Source organism: Heptranchias perlo, chromosome 5, assembly GCF_035084215.1.
Source record: "Heptranchias perlo isolate sHepPer1 chromosome 5, sHepPer1.hap1, whole genome shotgun sequence".
NCBI classification, from domain to species: Eukaryota; Metazoa; Chordata; class Chondrichthyes; order Hexanchiformes; family Hexanchidae; genus Heptranchias; species Heptranchias perlo.
In genome coordinates, this window is record NC_090329.1 from 117,215,454 (window position 1) to 117,234,856 (window position 19,403).

Sequence of the window (19,403 nt, forward strand, 5' to 3'; positions counted from 1 at the left end):
TTTGAGAATGTGAAAGGTTCTACATAAATTCAAGTTTGTTTATAATGTAGTTACAATTGTCTGTACCTAATAAATAATGCAGTTCAGAAAAAAAAAACTTATTTATCCTATCTTAGAACCTTCTCGCCTGTTTTAAGTTTCCGTGCACCTTTCTTGACCAGAGGTCAGGCCAGTGATCTGCCTCCAGGCCTCTGCCAGTAACCACTTGAGAACTGGGAGCTGTAGGACAGTTGCCTGCTTGACTTGCTTTCCAATTTTCTCTCTTCCTGCCCTTTCTGCCTCCCTTTACCTACCCCACCCCACCCCACCCCACCCCACCCCAGTCTTGCAATCTCCTGACTACTTGGTTAATAATGTGAACTCACTCTTTTGGGAACTGTGCTTTTTGTTAATTTGTTTTTTTTTTTAAAAAATTGGGAATTCTTGTGTTGGTTGTTCTTTTAGATAGAAAAGAAAAAGCACTGTGTCAATAAAAGTTTGGCAATTGGAGAAGTGCTTTCCACAGCTGACCTTGCGACTGGAGTAAAGGTAAGACAATACTTGCGTTATTCAGACTAAAGGGAAAGATTTCACAAAGTAACTTTGTGCCCTGTGCTCTTTCAGGTGTAAATGTTCCTTAGTGAACTCTGAATTGTTTTTTTAATGTTCTGCCCAGTTTCAAGCAGCAAGCGTTCTGTGTTCTCTACATTCTAAAAGTGTTGGCAATCATTTATATTGTTATGAAGTTTAAAAAAAAGTATACATAAAGCGTGACATAAACTGGGGAGGATGGATCGAGTGGTGAGAAACCAGATACAATGGATGCCACGCTTCATCCCACTCTTGGAGAACGGGATGATTGCTTTAGTAATCGTTGTTTAATGCTGGGTTTCTGGACTGAAAATCTTTCATTCCTCTTCTCCGATAGCTCAGCGAATTTATCCAGCAAAAAGAAGTCGCTGTGTGTGAATGAGGCCCCTCGTCTCAAATGTAATCTGTTACCACTCGTGGTGGTGGAGGTGGGGGGGGGTGCATTTCGCCCGTTCAGGGTGAAGTTCTGGCGGTTGAGGACTTCCATCCGCCGCTCTCTGGATGCCCCCCAAACACCGCCCCCCCCCCCCCCCACCCCCTTCTATGTTCCCGGGTTGGGGTTCATTTAGCGTGCAGGGCGCACTCCTGATAGGATTCCCACCATCAAGAAGGAGCACGCTGGTGTGAGGGCAGAAAACATCCCGACGGTGCTGATGCTGGTGCGGGGATGCCGTTGCAGAAGAGGCTGCTGGAGGGAGGGGGGGGGGGGGGGGGGGGGGGGGGTTAAAAGGGGCAGAAACCCCCACCCGACGTGGCAACGAGGCTTCCATTGAAAGCCTTGACCGAGGCCCTAAGCAGGGCCGTGATTTTAAGGGAGAGAAGGCTGCAAAGAGGCCCTCTCCTTCCATCGGGAGCTTTATCACCGCTTCCCAGGGCCGGCTACCACCTTCCGCATGGCAGCCCCGGGAAGCGGTGGGAAATGGGACGGGCAAGAGGGATTTCCACCGGGCACCTGGGTGTTTCCTCTTCCCCGCCATCCCCACCACCCCCCACCCCCCCACCACCACCAGAATGGTCCTGGTGACAGAGACTGGAAGGGAAATACTGGTTGGGGCGGTGAAGTGGTGACGGGTGTCAGCAGCCAAATTTTCCCTTATTCTCTGCTGCCTGATTCAGGGTGGGATCGCGGAGAAGAATTCCCCCGCTCCCCCTCTTCGTCAAGGCTCACACGTGAATAATGGTCATTGTTCTGACTTACTGTGATCTCTCAGTTCACATTTACTATTTCTCTTCTAAGATTGATAATTATAGTGGTTACACTAATATCCAAAGGGCAACTTTGCAATCCTTAAGGTACAGATAGATCCCTTTTCAACACTTATGGATTCCCTTCATCGATCATGTCTAATGGTCCTTTCGTGGATTTAACCCAACGACCCATCCCACCCAAGGGAGGTAAGCAATTACAGGCAAACCCCCAAGAAGACAGAGTCCTGGGCTCCACTGATAGCTCAGTGAGTGTATCCGCTGAGCAGCTGAGAGCTGCACATCTGAAAGGCCCCGTGTTCACTCCCTGGTCCCTGCTGAATTAGCTAGTCTCAGTTGGGGTGGTAATAAGAGCACTACAATTCATAGTATCATAGTAGGTACAGCACAGAAGGAGGCCATTTTGGCCCATTGTGCCTGTGCCGGCTCTTTGAAAGAGCTATCCAATTAGTCCTGTTCCCCTGCTCTTTCCCCCATAACCCTGCAAATTTTTTTTTTTGGCCTCCGGGCCCTTGAGTTAGGGAGGGGAAATCTCCCAAGTGTCCTGCTGTCCGGGGATCCCTTTCTGAACTTGCTCGTGTGTTGACATCTGGTGAGGACTGATCGGGCCGATTGCATATCCCTGCTGATACTCACTGCTAAAGCTCGTAGATGAATAATGGCCACATGGTTGAGGTACTGGAGGGAAAGCCATGCTTTTAGAACCAAACCCCAGTAAGGCAGTCAGTGGAGGAAGGGAGTGGAAATAATTAGCGAGGAGAGTGGGGGGGTGGGAATTGGTGAGGAAAGGAAATGCTATGTTAGGAAAAGGAAAACCAAAGGCTCTCTTGACCCCTCCCCCCCCCCCCCCCCCCCCCAGGTTGCAGGTTTTGATTTTCCCTATTGCTTCTTCAAAGATATGGGGCATGATTTTGACCCTGAGCAGGGAAGGGGGCGGGGGGGGGGTCAAATTGTGGATGGGTTTCCCGGGGGACCTAACGATTTTGACGTAAGGACGTCTTTTATTTGTTTTGTCGGTTTGCCGTCCGACTGACCGGCCTGATTGACAGACTGGCCTCAGTCAGACGGGAGAGCAGAAAGAGAGAGAGGACGTGTTCAGGTAAGTCTTCAGGTAGGTCTTTGTTTGTATGGATGGGGGGGCATGCGTGGGCATAAGGGACATGGGGGGGCATGGGTGGGCACGGGGGCACTAGTGGACACGGGGGTCATGGGGTGGGGGGGGGGGGAGAGTCAGTCATGGGGGGGGGATATTGGGGGTCTGCGATCGTTGGATGTCAGGATCGTGGGTCTGCGATCGTTGGGGGGGATCGGGGGTCCGTGATCGTTGGCTGTCGGGATCGGGGATCTGTGATCGTTGGGGGTGGATTGGGGGTTTGCGATCGTTGGTGGGGGTCGGGGGTCGTTGCGGAAGTCCGCGATTGTTGGTGTGGGGGGTCTGCAATCGTTGGGGGTTGCTGCAAGTAGGCTTGTTGGGCCTGGGGGAAGCACTGCTGCTCCTCCGGGCCCACAAGCTGTGCCAGAAAGGCACTTAGCTGTTAGCTTCGGGCCTTCTCGCCTCCTTTCATGTGGCATGAAAGGGAAGGCCCGGGAATCCCGGCGTTGAAATCGGAAACTCTGCAAAAATGGAGGCCCGTAGCCTCCTTGAAAGGTTTTTAATCCCCAACCCGCCTCTTGGGATGGGTTAGTCGCCCGCCCCTCGTCCCGCCTCTGTGAAAACCGGAAGTAGGCGGGCTGAGGACGGGTCTGAAATGGTTGCGATTTTGAATGCCCCCCTACTCCCAACCCACCCATTTTTCAATGTCAAAATCGTGCTCATGATGTGCTTTTTAACACAGGTAACCTTCAGCAACATAAGAACTTTTTAAAAAAAAAGACACTCAAAGTTGGCAAAATTAGTAACTTGTATAAACGGAATACCTGCTGTTTCTGCAGTATTTAGCTTTTATTCTGCCTGTAAGTTTGAATGTCACATCCCACTTGGTGACTTTGTTAGTCATATAGTCAGTGGTTTGCCTCTTTCATGTAATTATAAACTATATCTAACTAGGAAGTTTGGTGCTCCTTGTATTGGCACTGACCGGGCTAGACCTCATGCTTGAACTCCAGATCAATTACATTGATGTTACAACAGCTGCAAACTGTTCAAGGCCTTCATTCATAAGTTGATGAATCACAGTTCTGATTTTAGTTTTACAATGGCATTTATTTAAATAAGTCTGTGTTTTTGGAACTAAATTGAAAGGAAGACATTTATAGTTTCAAAGAGCAATGTGTGTCAGTAATCTGTACAATGTCTGGGCGTACAGCTTAATCTTTGGGTCTTGGCTGCTACTTTAATTATGGAATATACTCTGATGTTCAGTACTGCAGCTGCATGATTGCAGTTTAGTTTGTCATAAAATATACAGGTATTAAAATCAAATAAAATGATGCTGCTTATACCAATGTGTGTTAATGCTTAAAATGAATAATTGCCATATGTTTGAAAAAAAAGGATGGAGCAAGACAAGGTTCAGTGATGGATAATGAGTGCCTGCTCCCTTGAGCAGACAGCTGCAGGTCTGAGTTGGAGTTGCCTGTTACTCCTTTGAGTTAAGTAGGTTTAACCTTTTCATACCAGACCAATAGCTTGAAGCGTTGAAAGGTGAAGTTCTGTCTTGTGAAGCATAAGCTGAACTTGTTGGAGTAACTCCCCTTGTGGAGTTACCTCTTGCTGGTTGATACAGGAGTGACATTGATAGAAGTTGGAGAGAGAGAGAGAGAGCTTATTAACCTAGGTTCAGACAGTGGCCTTCAGGAGGAGAAAATGGCCAGTTGAACTAAATGAACACAATGGACTATGTTGTTTTATCAAAACAATTCCAAACCCCCTTTTTTTTTTTCCCCCCATCAACCTCTTTCTCTCCCACCCCCAACGTAGATTGCAATTGAATTGTGGGAATTTGTTGCTCTACAGCTGCACAAGCCGGTGCAGACCAGCTAATTGTCTTTCATGCAGTGTCAAATTAAACAGCGAGCCTTCAGTGCTGGAAGTTTGTTTAATTATGTTGATGTTTTCCTTTTCCTCTTCTTGCTTTCTGTAGATGGGCGTGGTCTGTTGGTTGTTTGGTGGGGCAGTCATTAACCTTGGCAGCCAGGACCATATTGAAAAATGGTTTCAGCCCCTAAAGGTACATGTCGCTGTATTTACCCAAGCAATCAATGCTATTGTATATTCATTTCACACAACTTATTTTCTCACCAGACTGATGCAGTTCAGTGTTTTAAAAAAATCTCATGCTGATCCATGTATTTGTGAAATGATTACCTCTGATTTCTCCCCTTCCGTTTCCTGTTTACGTATTTCCCATCGCTGATCTACAGTTCTGTTTGCCAATTTTTCCATCCATTTAATCTAGACAAAGGCCCGTCTTATCTCGCTATAATTTGATTTATTTTCCCATCAAGTACCATTGTCTTGAGCTTTTCCTCTTTCTGTTCTCACGCTGAACCTAATTATATTGTGGTAAATGCTTCCTAAATGTTTCCCTACTTTTTAGGTCATCTGCTTCGACCCAGAACCAGGTCAAATGGTGCTTCCTTCCCTTTTAGATTAGCAATATATCGACCGGGAAAACAGGCATGAAGACACTGTTTAAAGAAAGAAACCCTCCCTTGCTCACCATGTATATTTTCCCTAACCTAATCTGTATTTGGGTAATTGAAATCCCCTACAGTTCGAACTCTATTGTTAATACATACCTGTCCAATTTGTCTATAAGTTTCATCCTTGATTTTGTTTTGACCGCTTGGCTGTCTCTCACTAGTGTCAGTTCCTCAGCTCAATCCAAAGGGATTCTGTTTGGGGCATTTCTTCATTTAAATCCTTGCACTCTTGCGCTACGATGTTGTCGCTGATTAATACTGCTCCTCCTTTGTTTCTTTCTTCTCTATCCCTCCTCCCTCCTGAAGGTTTTATGTCCAGGAATATTTAATTGCCAGTTCTGATCCAAATGCAGTCATATTTCAGTTGCTGTTATTATATGATGATTTTCCCTTTTAGTGGATGACTAGTCCCCTAATTTTGGATTCCCTTGGTCTGGCAATTTTCATTTTCTTTGCCTTTCCACATCCTGATTTTGTTTTTTACTGTCTTGTCCTGCTTAACCCCTCATCTTTTCTACCTCCTCATTACCAACACACCTAAAGCTTGCTTTCCCTTCCTCTTATGTTAGTTTAAATAGAGTATTGTATGAGTGATTTTACAGTAGCTGCTAACTTGTTACAATTTGTTTGTTTTGAGGATCACTTTGTTTTAAAGTTTTGTTAACTAATTTATGGAAAACATACACATTTTTTTAAATTCACAGTTGCAAAAAATTGCTTAAAGGAGCAGTGTATTACAAATGTATCCTGGCTCGGCTCGGTAGGTATGACCCTTGCCTCTGAATCTGTGGGTTTCACGGTGTGCAGCCTAGGCTGAAAACATGGCCGCCAATTGTGGCGGAGCGTGGGGAGATGCACAAAAGGCCAGAGTTTGGAGGTGTACAGAAATAGGGAGGGGCAAGGCCATGAAGGGATTTAAACATGGAAGATGAGAATTTTAAATTTGACTGCTTAACTTGTTAACAACACAGACCCAGGAATCAAAGCCACAATAGGTGGTGCATTCTTACCTTCTGAGCCAACAGAGAAGGATATCACAAGGTCTTAGCAGTTTATAATAAGTGACATTCGAAGCAGAAAAAAAAGCGGAGGGGAGATGAACTGCCGTGTATTCATGCCATATCTTTGTTTTTCCCAATCAAATTTTAGGACTTAAAATTTACTGGAATGTTTGCAATGACAGAACGCGGACATGGTAGTAATGTAAGAGGCATCCAGACCCTAGCAACGTACGATCCAGCAACGCAGGTAATTGACTGAATGGTGCTAGAATCATTTGGCTAGGAAATTAATGTATAATGTTTTTATATATATTTATATATATATATATATATATATATAATGGCTTAATTGTTTCTAATTTTAAACAGCCAAGTTGGTGTCGTTGGTGAGCAGTGCGTTAGATTTTTGAAAGATTTCTACTTCAGTGCTGTGGAACCTGTATTAAAACATAAGTAGTCGCTGACCGACATTGGTTTCCGGTCCAGCAACTCCTCGATTTTAAAATTCTCATCCTTGTTTTCAAATCCCTCTATGGCCTCGCCCCTCCCGATCTCTGTAGCCTCCTCCAGCCCTACAACCCTCCGGGATCTCCATGCTCCTCCAATTCTGGCCTCTTGCGCATCCCTGATTTCCTTCACCCCACCATTGGCGGCCGTGCCTTCAGCTGCCTCGTCCCTAAGCTTTACAATTCCCTCCCTAAACCTCTCCGCCTCTCTCCTCCTTCAAGACGCTACTTACAACCTACCTCTTTGACCAAGCTTTTGGTCACCTGTCCTAATATCTCCTTATGTGGCTCGGTGTCAAATTTTGATAACGCTCCTGTGAAGAGCCTTGGGACGTTTTACTACGTTAAAGGCGCTATATAAATGCAAGTCGTCGTTGTCTGTGGTGGTAAAAAGAAAAAGACCACCAAAGGGCTAGAAAACGGAATTAAAAGCAGAAAATGTTGGAGTTGCACAGCAGGCCAGTCAGCATCTGAGAGAGTCCAGGCAGGTTCATATCTTGGGATGACCTGTCATCGGGGCCGTGATGCAGTGTGGCTGCTCCACCGCGGCATTGAAAACATAAGTTTGTTTTTTGAGTTGATGTATCCCTCCCCGAATAGTTGCCGTATGTTGGAGAACCGCCCTGTGGGTTCCCTCGATGGCTCAGTGGATTTATTCATTAAATAGCTGAACTGTATACAACAACAACTTGCATTTAATAGTACCTTTTAATGTAGTAAAACGTCCCAAGGCGCTTCACAGGAACATAATCAGACAAAATGTGACAGCGAGCCACATAAGGAGATATTAGGACAGGTGAAGAGGTAGGTTTTCGGGGCATCTTTAAAGGAGGAGAGGTTTAGGGAGGGAATTCTAGAGCTTAGGCAGCTGAAGGTAAGGAGGTGCAAAGTTCGATTCTGGAGAGGTTTGTGCGGAGTGAGCTGGCCGGCGGGCGGTCAGAGTGCTGGATTTGGCGCCGACACTGTTGTGTTGGGGAAGGGAAATCGCCTGCTGATCACTGTCCAATCATTTCTGCCGAAGTGTGCGTGTCTGGGTAACTGGGTTCAGCTGTGATGCTCCCTGTGAATGAATACCCCGTTGACACCATCATGGTTTCACACATGAATGATTGCCACTTAGCTGAGGTACCAGGGTGCCCGTGGCGTCTGTCATACTGTGGCCCAGCGAGGAGTGGTGTTGAATTTCAAACCCGTTTTAGATCCCTGGCATTGTCTTCCAGAGCCAGGAAAGGATGACTGCTCATCAGCCCCACGATTTATAGAATCGATTTCTAAGGGCTCCACGGAACTCAGTGGGATAGATTTTGACTTTGTGCGATAGTGTAAAACGGGTGATAGCGATAGCGAGTCGGCAGCCCGTTTTACATCTCTCCGGATTTTTATTATTTCCGCTGAGGTCAATGCAAATAAAAATCGGGAGAGATGTAAGACGGTCTGCTGACTCGTTATCGCTATCGCCCGTTTTACACTATCGCCCAAAGTCAAAACCTATCCCACTGAGTTAATCCAGTGAATGGCTGAGCCATACAGACCCCGAGGAAGCCTGGATCGATTTCCCACCCTCTCCTAATCTGTGCCGATATCAGATCTCAGCCAAGGATGGGTGTAGGGGTGCTATAATTGTGCTCTGCGTTGGCCAATATTTCTGCTCCTGATCACTGACCAGTGACCCCCACGGGAAGTTTGCATTTGTGTGCGTGAGGCGATGTGATCAAGTAGCCTTCCTGGACACGTGCTTACATGTGAATAATAACCAATTGGGTGAGGTAGCAGAGGGCACCCTTACAACTGCACTCTAGCAAGGAGTTAATGGCGTTGGGAAAGGAGGGAAGAAAATTTGCAATAAAATAAAATTTATCTCTCTTGCGCGTTACAGGAATTTATTATTCACACTCCGTGTGAAGATGCAGAGAAGATGTACATTGGGAATGCAATGAAAGGAAACTACGCTGCTGTGTTTGCTCAACTAATTGTCAGTGGGAAGTTACTAGGTTTGTGTATTTTAACTGTAATGTTTCTGTATCACATCGGCTATGTATTGGGGTGTTGTGGTATGTGGGGGAAGAAAACAGTACTGATCATATTTTCATAATCAACAAATGGAGCTGGTTTCACCGTCACCTGTAAGCACTGCACGTTGGATCTTAAGACGTGGGAAACCAACACTCTCGGCCCTGCTTCTTATCCTTAACAGATTCAAGAACCCATGAGGTAATGATATATCTGACAGATGTTTATTAGTTAATGACAGCACACTGAGTAGTATATGCACGCAATACGTCCAGGTACTCACAAGTAGAAGACCCATTAGGGTCTGCAAGCTTGCACATCACCAGGCAGCTCATAGTCTCGAGCACACTACGAGGGTACGTTGCATCCCGCATTTATACCTTTAAAATATCACACCTACTGTGGTCACAGGATTTGGTGTAACCTGGGCCCCACGTGCTATTTCTTTGTCTAAAATCGACCTACACTGGTTCCATTCAGTTCCCTTATCTTCAGGTCTCTGTGTCATGTTTGCCTTGCATTACTCTGCTGAACACATTTCAATACTTGTCTGTCCATGGCAGTACATTAACCCTTATTCTGTCATAATCATATAAGTTCCATCTAAGCTAAGCATTTACTTATCTACAATTAGTTTTAGCCAATACTGTGGTTAGTTATATCTATGCCTGTTGCTTTTAATTCTGATTTCATGCCCACTCTTGCCCAAACAGCCAGTTCTATATATTCAGCAGAATTCAGTTACTCTCTCTTGTTGGTCTATGTGCATTCTGTTTCTCTCTATACACTCACTGTAGCTCCTTATATTCACTAACACATAATGCTCTTTACCTTTGTCAAGCTGTTAACTTCTTATATTACACACTCTCCTACGCTGCAGTGAGAGATGCAATCCTTTTGCACCCACTGCACCATCTAGCCTAGATAAAGCAGACCACCAAAGTTTACACTGCTCACACCAGAATTTTTAAGGCCCAAACAAGCCTGTCCCTTTTTGACAGATCAGCCCCATCTACCTGTCTTCTCAATGCGCCCCCATTCTCTTTTCTTCCCAGAAATGCATCCACTTTACTCTTGAGCCCGATGGTACTGTCTGCTCCCGTGTGCGAGTGATCCAGTGCAATTGCTGCTTACCCTCTCAAAATCCACTTTGTAGATGAGAAGCAAGCAGCTCGGTCACATCCCTTGCAAGAGGCCCAAGCCTTTGTTGCTCACGTATAAAACCGATTAAGTTATTCCTATCAATTAGGAAAAGCAGGTGGTGTTTCTGTTAAATATTGAAATGTGTATGGTAATGTTTAGCTGTATTTTGAGGCTAAGAGAGGAGAAGCATGTTGCTACATTTAGGAAGGAAGGAAGTGGAAAGCATACGGGGAGGAGAAGTGCAACTGTGTGCCCATGTTTGGGGAAGGACAGGGCGGGCGGGCGGGGTCACCGCAGCATCGAAGGCTAAGAGATTTAAAAGAGGTTTTTAAAAGTTATGAAGGGTTTTGATAGGGTGAATAGGGAAAGACGATTTTCCTCAGCGAAGGACTCAGTGATGAGTCATCAATTAAAAATGGCGACTGAGATAGTGAGGAGAGAGTTTAGGAGAATTTTCTTTACACAGCAGGTTGAATGCTTTGCCACGGGATGTGGTTGATGCAGAGGCCATTGCATCATTTAAGGAAAATTTGGATAAGTATTTGAATTAGAAGAAGATGTCAAGCTATGGTGATATAGAGAAGCAGTGGAATTAGTTTTAGATTGCTCTGGTGAAAAGCTGGCACAACCATCATGAGCTAAATGACCACCTCCTGTGCTGGAAACCTCTATGGTTCTATGGGGTAGTGTGTGGCTGAATTTAGGGGACGTTGGTGTCTGGCTGTGTTTTGGGGAGGAAGGAGTTAGCATGCGGGTGCGTGTTAAAAGCAACCCTTATGATGGATTTGTGAGAGAATGCCTGAGCATATCACTGTTTGGAGTTGTGGGCCTGGTCAAACGTTAAAGTTAGAAATTGTTAGAATACTCTGTATTTTTAATGAAGCAAGCCACTGCATAATTCCGTAACTACGGAAAAAAGTTTATACTATTTTACCATTTTTAATGTACACTGACATCTGCCTCCTTCCTTCTCGCCTATTCTTGTAGAATGAGCATGAAGCTTGCTTGTGAGCTTTGCTGATATTCTTGCTTGCAGTACCCTCTGTTGGTCAATGAATGCAATTACTAATTAAAAGAACTTGCATTTATTCAGTGCTTTTCACAACCTCAGGATGTCACAAAGCGCTTTACAGCCAATTGAGTACTTTTGAAGTGGTAGTGTGGCAGCGTAGGAAATAAGGCAGCCAATTTGCACACAGCAAGGTCCCACAAACAGCAATGAGATAAATGAATGCAATTACTAATTGAGCTTAAATTGCGTGCATTCCTGATGCGTTTTTTTTTCTCACCAGTTTTCTCCCCTCTCCTCCTTCTCTCTGGAAGTCCTTGACTCCATGCTCAGTGTAGTTCCTTTGGTGCGGTTGCCTTCAAGTACCTTGCACAAATGCCCGTTATTCATGTGTGAGCCTTGACATTGAGTGTTTTTTGACCAAGGGGAATTGCAGCCAAGCCTAATCCTGTCCTCACATGACATTTGCAGACGTGCACTTCCTGCAGGGCCATCCAGGCCAATGTTGGCGCATTTACCACCCAGTTGTTTAGCGCTGTTCCTTCCTCGACCATCCAGACCTCCTTTACCTCTGGGCTCCCCCTCCTCCGATGTGGCTTTCTAGCAGCATGATGACAGTCTAAAGTCAAAACATGAAAGTATTAACATTACAGCCTTGATCTCCAGCATTATTGTCAAACTGATGTCGTGAAATGAACTTTAACTTGTGCAGTTCACATGAATGCAGTTTAGGGAAGAATTTGAGTGTATTTTTCTCTTTGGTGTTTCATCGCAATGTGGCTTTTTCTTGACTGTATTCTCCTTAAGACATCATTTGCTTTCATGGGGTTATGAGTCCATAAATCACAGGACATAATCCCACTGGTTCCCTATGCTAACTGTGATGGCTTTTGCAGTGTTAGTGCTGGCCTGTCATTCTGCCTGGTTGAAAATCCATCTTTCCTTCGGACTTCATTATTTCAATCGGCTGATTCAAGCAGATTTTCTTCCAGCTCATTGGTGGAATGCTGCACGTTTTGCTGTTCTTTTCTTGATGGCTACTCCTCTCGAGTCCAGATTGTATGTAATGCTGTCAAGTTGCTTAGCACCATCTCCTGGGAGAGACAAAACGCCAGAGGGAAAAAAAACATAGGCCAATTTACGAAAAAAAACTCCTTTTAAGAGACTCCTATCTGATCTTTAATGGCAATCAAGCAGGCTCCTCCCGGAGACCACTGTCACTGATATCACTACTCAAAAGTAAACCTGCCCACCTTTTATAACTCAAGAGGTCTTCCATTTGCAGGAGATCATTCAGCTGCCTTTGGAAGGTCAGCAGTGAATCTACACTCACCGCATGTACTGGCCATCGATTCCAGAGGTTGACGACTCTTTGTGAAAAGAATTACTTCTGGCATCTGACCTGACTCTACGCTTTTGTAACTTGAATTGATGCCCACGGAAACGGTCTGGTGTATAAGTGCCTGGAATTACCCCAGCCCAAGTGAATCACAGTGCACTTGTCTACATTCAGTGACATCTGCCACATATGGGCCCATTTCCCCCAGTGCTTCTAGATCTGCCTGTAGACTATTATTTTAATCTAAGGCTCTAACTCCTGCACGTACCTTTGTCGTCATAAGCAAACATGTGGACTGTTCCCCTCGTGCCTTTATCCAGGTCATTGATAAAGATGGTGAAGAGTTATGTCCCTGACACTGATCCCTGCAGGACTCCACTGGTGACTGGTCCCGATGCAGAGCTGCTGCCATTATTAACTACCCTCTGTCTACATGAATGCATCCAATTTGCTATCCAAACTAAAATCTGTCCACCAATCCTGCAAGATGCAATCTTCCTTTTGTGTGGCTGTTTATCAAAGACTTTTTGAAAATCAAGATGCACGGTAAGTACTGGAATTCCAATTTCTACTAACTTTGTAACCTCTTCAAAAACATTTGATCAAGTTGGTGAGGCAGGATCTCCTTTTTCAGAAACCTTGCTGGGATTCCTTAAAAACCTCTGCTCCTTCTGAATGACCGTACAGGTTCTGGATGACCGTACAGGTGCATCTCTAATAATAACTTCTAGCAACTCACCCATTAGTTAAACTTCAATTATAGGCCTATGGTTTCCTGGTTCTGACTTATTGCCCCTTTTAAATATAGGCACCACGTGGGCCATTCTCCAGTCCACGCGATCTCAGCGAGCTGTTAAATATATGAGCCAATGGCCTGTTCAAGATGATGGAAACAGACATGGGGGCTTGATCTCCAGGTTGTGTATTTTGTGAATTGGGAAGTGATCAAAGTCTCTTCCGTAAGAACGAGAATACAGGCTACAACCAAAGAGAATACCGTACAACGGGAAGTTGCACTGAACCTCTGCAGTGTTGAAGGCAGAGCGTACACAATACAGTAACTGCAGAATGTTTAACCGGCCGCACTTAAAATAACTTGTTTGAAAGCTCTGTCCAAAACTATTTGGTTGTGTGAACCAAATAGTGCAGAAAGCCCTTAGGAGCCCATTCAGGGATAATTAAAAGGTCCAAAGGTCTAAGTGTAGAGATCCATCGAAGGTGAGGGATGTGGCATCCTATGCGACTTGGCTACATGTTTCCAGGTGCAGCTCAGCCGTATCTATAACAGATCTGTCCAACAACTTTGCTTTCTGTTGCCTTAATTGTCTGACATAGATTGAAATGGATTTTATTGCTAGGTGCGTGTATGTTTTCGACAAAGTCGCAATCATTCAGAGTATTCCATTGTGGATTTTACAAAAATTTCCTATTTCGAGCACCACACAAAGGCTTAAGTTTTACAAAAAAGAACTGATTGCTGTGATCCTTAAAATAAACATCACCATCCAAAAAGACAGGTTAATGTTACAGTTAGAGACCCTTTGCCACAACACAGTTTGTTGGAAAATTATTTCAATAGTTGATCTCGTCTGCTCAGATTGGCACTTGTCACTAAACCCAAGGGACTTCAGGTGGGGGTGGGGCCTTACCATTTTTTTCTTCAAAATCCTCGCTTCTTTTCAGATATCTTTCGAAGACCCAAACATGAACCTTTATTTCCTCTCTCTCTTCAGATGATGATGGATCTGCTGTGTATTTCCAACATTTTCTGTGTTTTTATTGAGGTCTTGTAAGGATATGAATACAAGAGTAAACAATGAAATACTCGGTGGGACACTGTGGTTCTTGCGTTGCTGGGAAGTGTCGTCTGTGGAATGCGACTGATTAGGGTTGAGAAGTGTAGGCTGTCATGTCCGAATGATACCCTGTATCTTTGCTTGATTACTTTAGTAAACAATTTTACAACACCAAGTTATAGTCCAGCAATTTTATTTTAAATTCACAAGCTTTCGGAGGCTTCCTCCTTCCTCAGGTGAACTAAATGAAATCCTCGAAATGAAATCGTATTTATAATTCACAGAACAATGCTTGGTGATTACAGACAGTTTTTTCAACTGCCCGTTGCCAAGGCAATCAGTGTGCAGACAGACAGGTGTTACCTGCCAGGTCTCAGAATATACAAATCACCAAAAAAAAACAACAAACAAAAAAAAAAGAGATAGAGAGGTAGAAACATAGAAAAGACAGCAACTGACCCGTTATATTAAAAACAGATAACATTTGTTCGCTGGTGGGGTAACGTGTAGCGTGACATGAACCCAAGATCCCGGTTGAGGCCGTCCTCATGGGTGCGGAACTTGGCTATCAATTTCTGCTCGACGATTTTGCGTTGTCGTGTGTCTCGAAGGCCGCCTTGGAGTACGCTTACCCGAAGGTCGGTGGATGAATGTCCATGACTGCTGAAGTGTTCCCCGACTGGGAGGGAACCCTCCTGTTTGGCGATTGTTGCGTGGTGTCCGTTCATCCGTTGTCGCAGCGTCTGCATGGTCTCGCCAATGTACCATGCTCTGGGGCATCCTTTCCTGCAACGTATGAGGTAGACAACGTTGGCCGAGTCACAGGAGTATGAACCATGCACCTGGTGGGTGGTGTCCTCTCGTGTGATGGTGGTATCTGTGTCGATGATCTGGCATGTCTTGCAGAGGTTACCGTGGCAGGGTTGTGTGGTGTCGTGGACGCTGTTCTCTTGAAAGCTAGGTAATTTGCTGCGAACGATGGTCTGTTTGAGGTTGGGTGGCTGTTTAAAGGCGAGTAGTGGAGGTGTGGGGATGGCCATAGCGAGGTGTTCGTCGTCATTGATGACATGTTGAAGGCTGCGGAGAACATGGCGTAGTTTCTCCGCTCCGGGGAAGTACTGGACGACGAAGGGTACTCTGTTGGTTGCGTCCCGTGTTAGTCTCCTGAGGAGGTCTATGCGATTTTTTGCTGTGGCCCGTCGGAACTGTCGATCGATGAGTCGAGCGTCATATCCCGTTCATACTAGGGCGTCTTTCAGCGTCTGTAGGTGTCCATCGCGTTCCTCCTCGTCTGAGCAGACCCTGAGTATTCGCAGGGCCTGTCCATAGGGGATGGCCTCTTTGACGTGGTTAGGGTGGAAGCTGGAAAAGTGGAGCATCGTGAGCTAGTATCCGTGCTATATATATTACCTCCAACCCCATGAGCCCTTCTCTTGTGTAACAACTTTTTATGTGGCACCTTATCGAATGCCCTTTGAAAATCCAAATATACGACATCCACTGGTTCCCCTTTATCTACCCTGCTACTTACATCCTCAAAAAACTCCAGTAGATTTATCTGTCCTATTATCTGTTAGTTTGGATCAGTAGTTTGGGATCCAGCAAATGTAACTCCGCTTTTCAAGAAAGGAGGGAGAGAGAAAACAGGGAACTACAGGCCAGTTAGCCTGACATCAGGAAAATGCTGGAATCCATTATTAAGAAAGTGGTAACAGGGCACTTAGAAAATTAAAATATGATTAGGCAGAGTCAACATGGTTTTATGAAAAGGAAATGATTACTTTAGGTGTTCAGAGCTTCCTTGCCGGATGTTTTACTTGCATTTCTTTTCCCACCTCCCTCAGAAGATTAAATAAGTCGGGTTGAGGCTGTGATGCTGCAAATTGTGCTTGGACCTGTTAGAAGGAAGTAGGTTTGATGGGCTGAATGAGCATTCCTCATTCCATGCGTGCTTATGTTCTAAATTTTAAGGAACTGTCTTGTTGGTTCCTACGTGCTGAGAAGTCACATGGTGCATTTTAGGGGGGGGTGAACTTCTTGTCGATTTTTTTTAGCGGAACGTGATTTTTTTATTTTTAAACAAGAACTTCAGTATGTTATTGAGCAACGATACGTGGGGTGATTCCTCAATTGAGACGATCATGTTGTAGCCTCGTCTTCAGTCTGGGGTGCCTGCGAGCGCAGCTCCCTGCTGGGTGTGTGGGATCGCGCAATCACCTCTTTAGTCGGCTCTGATCTTCCGCTTCATCATTTGGGAGAAACTTAAGATTGCAGCTTAACTTTAAATATCGCCCTATTATCTGTTAGTTTGGATCAGTAGTTTGGGATCCAGCAAATGTAACTCTGCTTTTCAAGAAAGGAGGGAGAGAGAAAACAGGGAACTACAGGCCAGTTAGCCTGACATCGGTCGTCAGGAAAATGCTGGAATTCATTATTAAGAAAGTGGTAACAGGGCACTTAGAAAATTAAAATATGATTAGGCAGAGTCAACATGGTTTTATGAAAAGGAAATTGTGTTTGACAAATCTACTGGAGTTTTTTGAGGATGTAAGTAGCAGGGTAGATAAAGGGGAACCAGTGGATGTCGTATATTTGGATTTTCAAAGGGCATTCGATAAGGTGCCACATAAAAAGTTGTTACACAAGAGAAGGGCTCATGGGGTTGGAGGTAATATATTAGCACGGATACTAGCTCAATTGCTAAATTTAAATGTGAGATAGATAGCTTTTTGGCAACCAAAGATATTAAGGGATATGGGCCAAAGGCAGGTATATGGAGCTAGATCACAGATCAGCCATGATCTTATCAAATGGCGGAGCAGGCACGAGGGGCTGAATGGCCTACTCCTGTTCCTATGTTTCCATAGAGGATTGTTTAATGGACAGAAAACAGAGAGTAGGGATAAACGGGTCATTTTCAGGTTGGCAGGCTGTAACTAGTGGGGTCCTGCAAGGATCGGTGCTTGGGCCTCAGCTATTTACAATCTATATTGATGACTTAGATAAAGGGACCGAGTGTAATGTATCCAAGTTTGCTGACAATACAAAGGTAGGTGGGAAAGTAAGCTGTGAGGAGGACACAAAGAGTCTGCAAAGGGATATAGACAGGTTAAGTGAGTGGGCATGAAGGTGGCAGATGGAATATAATGTGGGGAAATGTGACATCATTCACTTTGGTAGGAAGAATAGAAAAACAGAATATTTTTTAAATGGTTTAGAAGAATGAGAGGTGATCTCATTGACACATATAAGATTCTGAGAGGGCTTGAAAGGGGACATACTAAGAGGTTGTTTCTCCTGGCTGGAGAGTCTAGAACTCGGGAGCAGTCGCAGGATAAGGGGTCGGCCGTTTAAGACTGAGATGAGAAGGAATTTCTTCACTCAGAGGGTTGTGAGTATTTGAAATTCTGTACCCCAGAGGGCTGTGAATGCTCAGTCATTGAGTATATTCAATAGATTTCTGGACTCTAGGGGAATCAAGAGATATGAGGATCAGACGGGAAAGTGGAATTGAGGCCGAAGATCAGCCATGATCTGATTGAATGGCGGAGCAGGCTTGAGGGGCCGTAGGGCCTACTCCTGCTCCTATTTCTTATGTTTCTTACGTAGCGCACTATTTTAAGACCAGCAATGCACAAGTAGCTTCTCCGGTCGTATAAGTGGCCGCATGTCCCATTAGAAGGAGAGAAGAAACGTCCCAGGTGTGGAGAATATTACTTAGAGTACTTGTCAGAAAAATATCGCCCTATGATCTGTTAGTTTGGATCAATAGTTCCGGATCCAGCAGCTTGTGTCATGCTTTCTCCTGCTGAGCATTATTTTATCTGGTCATTACTGAGTCACAAATGATGCAAGAATGTGGGGGTGGGGTGGGGCGGGGAATATTAACATTCGTGGAAAAACTGGTGTTTTAAGATACATTTCTCAAGAACAAATGAAGTTGTAATCAGAGGGGGAGAAGTAATCTGATGCAATTTTGCTTATTTTCCCTCCTGTCTTCCTTAACTTACTATTTTGTAAAACTAGGATGAAGTTCTGCTTTAAGATTTCTAATTTTTTATATATTTTCATACCAGGGCCTCACTGTTTTATTGTGCCTGTTCGAGATCATGCAGGCAACGTACACCCTGGAGTCACTGTCATTGACATGATGCACAAAGAGGGTGAGTCGGCTAAAGGTTTTTTTGCGGGAGGTCTGGGCTATACGTAACATGTAGTGTCAGTGAGTAATAAGGAAAAAGTTCCATTTGATGAGCTAAAAGTAGTAACAATCTACTTGAGATTGGAACGGCTTCACTGCGAAATTGAAGTCTCTTTGGCGGCGCTTCTCTTCCCTCATCCTCTCGAACAGGCTCTTTCCATCAGTTATGTTCGCTTCCCTCTCTGCTGCCTCTTTGGCAAAGGCAGGTTGGAGGGTCTTGGGCACTGAATTCTCCATGATCACCATTAGCACTTAGAGTCATAGAGTTATACAGCACGGATAGAGGCCCTTCGGCCCATCGTGTCCGCGCCGGCCATCAGCCCTGTCTACTCTAATCCCATATTCCAGCATTTGGTCCGTAGCCTTGTATGCTATGGCATTTCAAGTGCTCATCCAAATGCTTCTTGAATGTTGTGAGGGTTCCTGCCTCCACAACCCTTTCAGGCAGTGAGTTCCAGACTCCAACCACCCTCTGGGTGAAAAAGTTCTTTCTCAAATCCCCTCTAAACCTCCCGCCTTTTACCTTGAATCTATGTCCCCTTGTTATAGAACCCTCAACGAAGGGAAAAAGCTCCTTAGTATCCATCCTATCTGTGCCCCTCATAATTTTGTACACCTCAATCATGTCCCCCCTCAGCCTCCTCTGCTCCAAGGAAAACAAACCCAATCTTCCCAGTCTCTCTTCATAGCTGAAGCGCTCCAGCCCTGGTAACATCCTGGTGAATCTCCTCTGCACCCTCTCCAAAGCGATCACATCCTTCCTGTAGTGTGGCGACCAGAACTGCACACAGTACTCCAGCTGTGGCCTAACCAGTGTTTTATACAGCTCCATCATAACCTCCTTGCTCTTATATTCTATGCCTCGGCTAATAAAGGCAAGTATCCCATATGTCTTCTTTACCACCTTATCTACCTGTTCCGCCACCTTCAGGGATCTGTGAACTTGCACACCAAGATCCCTCTGACCCTCTGTCTTG

At 44.9% G+C, this 19,403-nt stretch overlaps 1 protein-coding gene across 3 annotated transcripts in view; it reads left to right on the forward strand.

The window, feature by feature from the left end:
• acoxl (acyl-CoA oxidase-like) overlaps window positions 1-19,403 on the forward strand; it is a 294,551-nt gene that overhangs the window by 10,834 nt on the left and 264,314 nt on the right. For all 3 annotated transcript variants that reach the window (XM_067985091.1, XM_067985090.1, XM_067985089.1), the window contains exons 3-7: window positions 445-528; window positions 4,860-4,946; window positions 6,571-6,669; window positions 8,805-8,919; window positions 18,302-18,388. In XM_067985091.1, coding sequence (XP_067841192.1) covers window positions 445-528; window positions 4,860-4,946; window positions 6,571-6,669; window positions 8,805-8,919; window positions 18,302-18,388 — 472 coding nt within the window. The remainder of the gene's footprint in view (window positions 1-444; window positions 529-4,859; window positions 4,947-6,570; window positions 6,670-8,804; window positions 8,920-18,301; window positions 18,389-19,403) is intronic.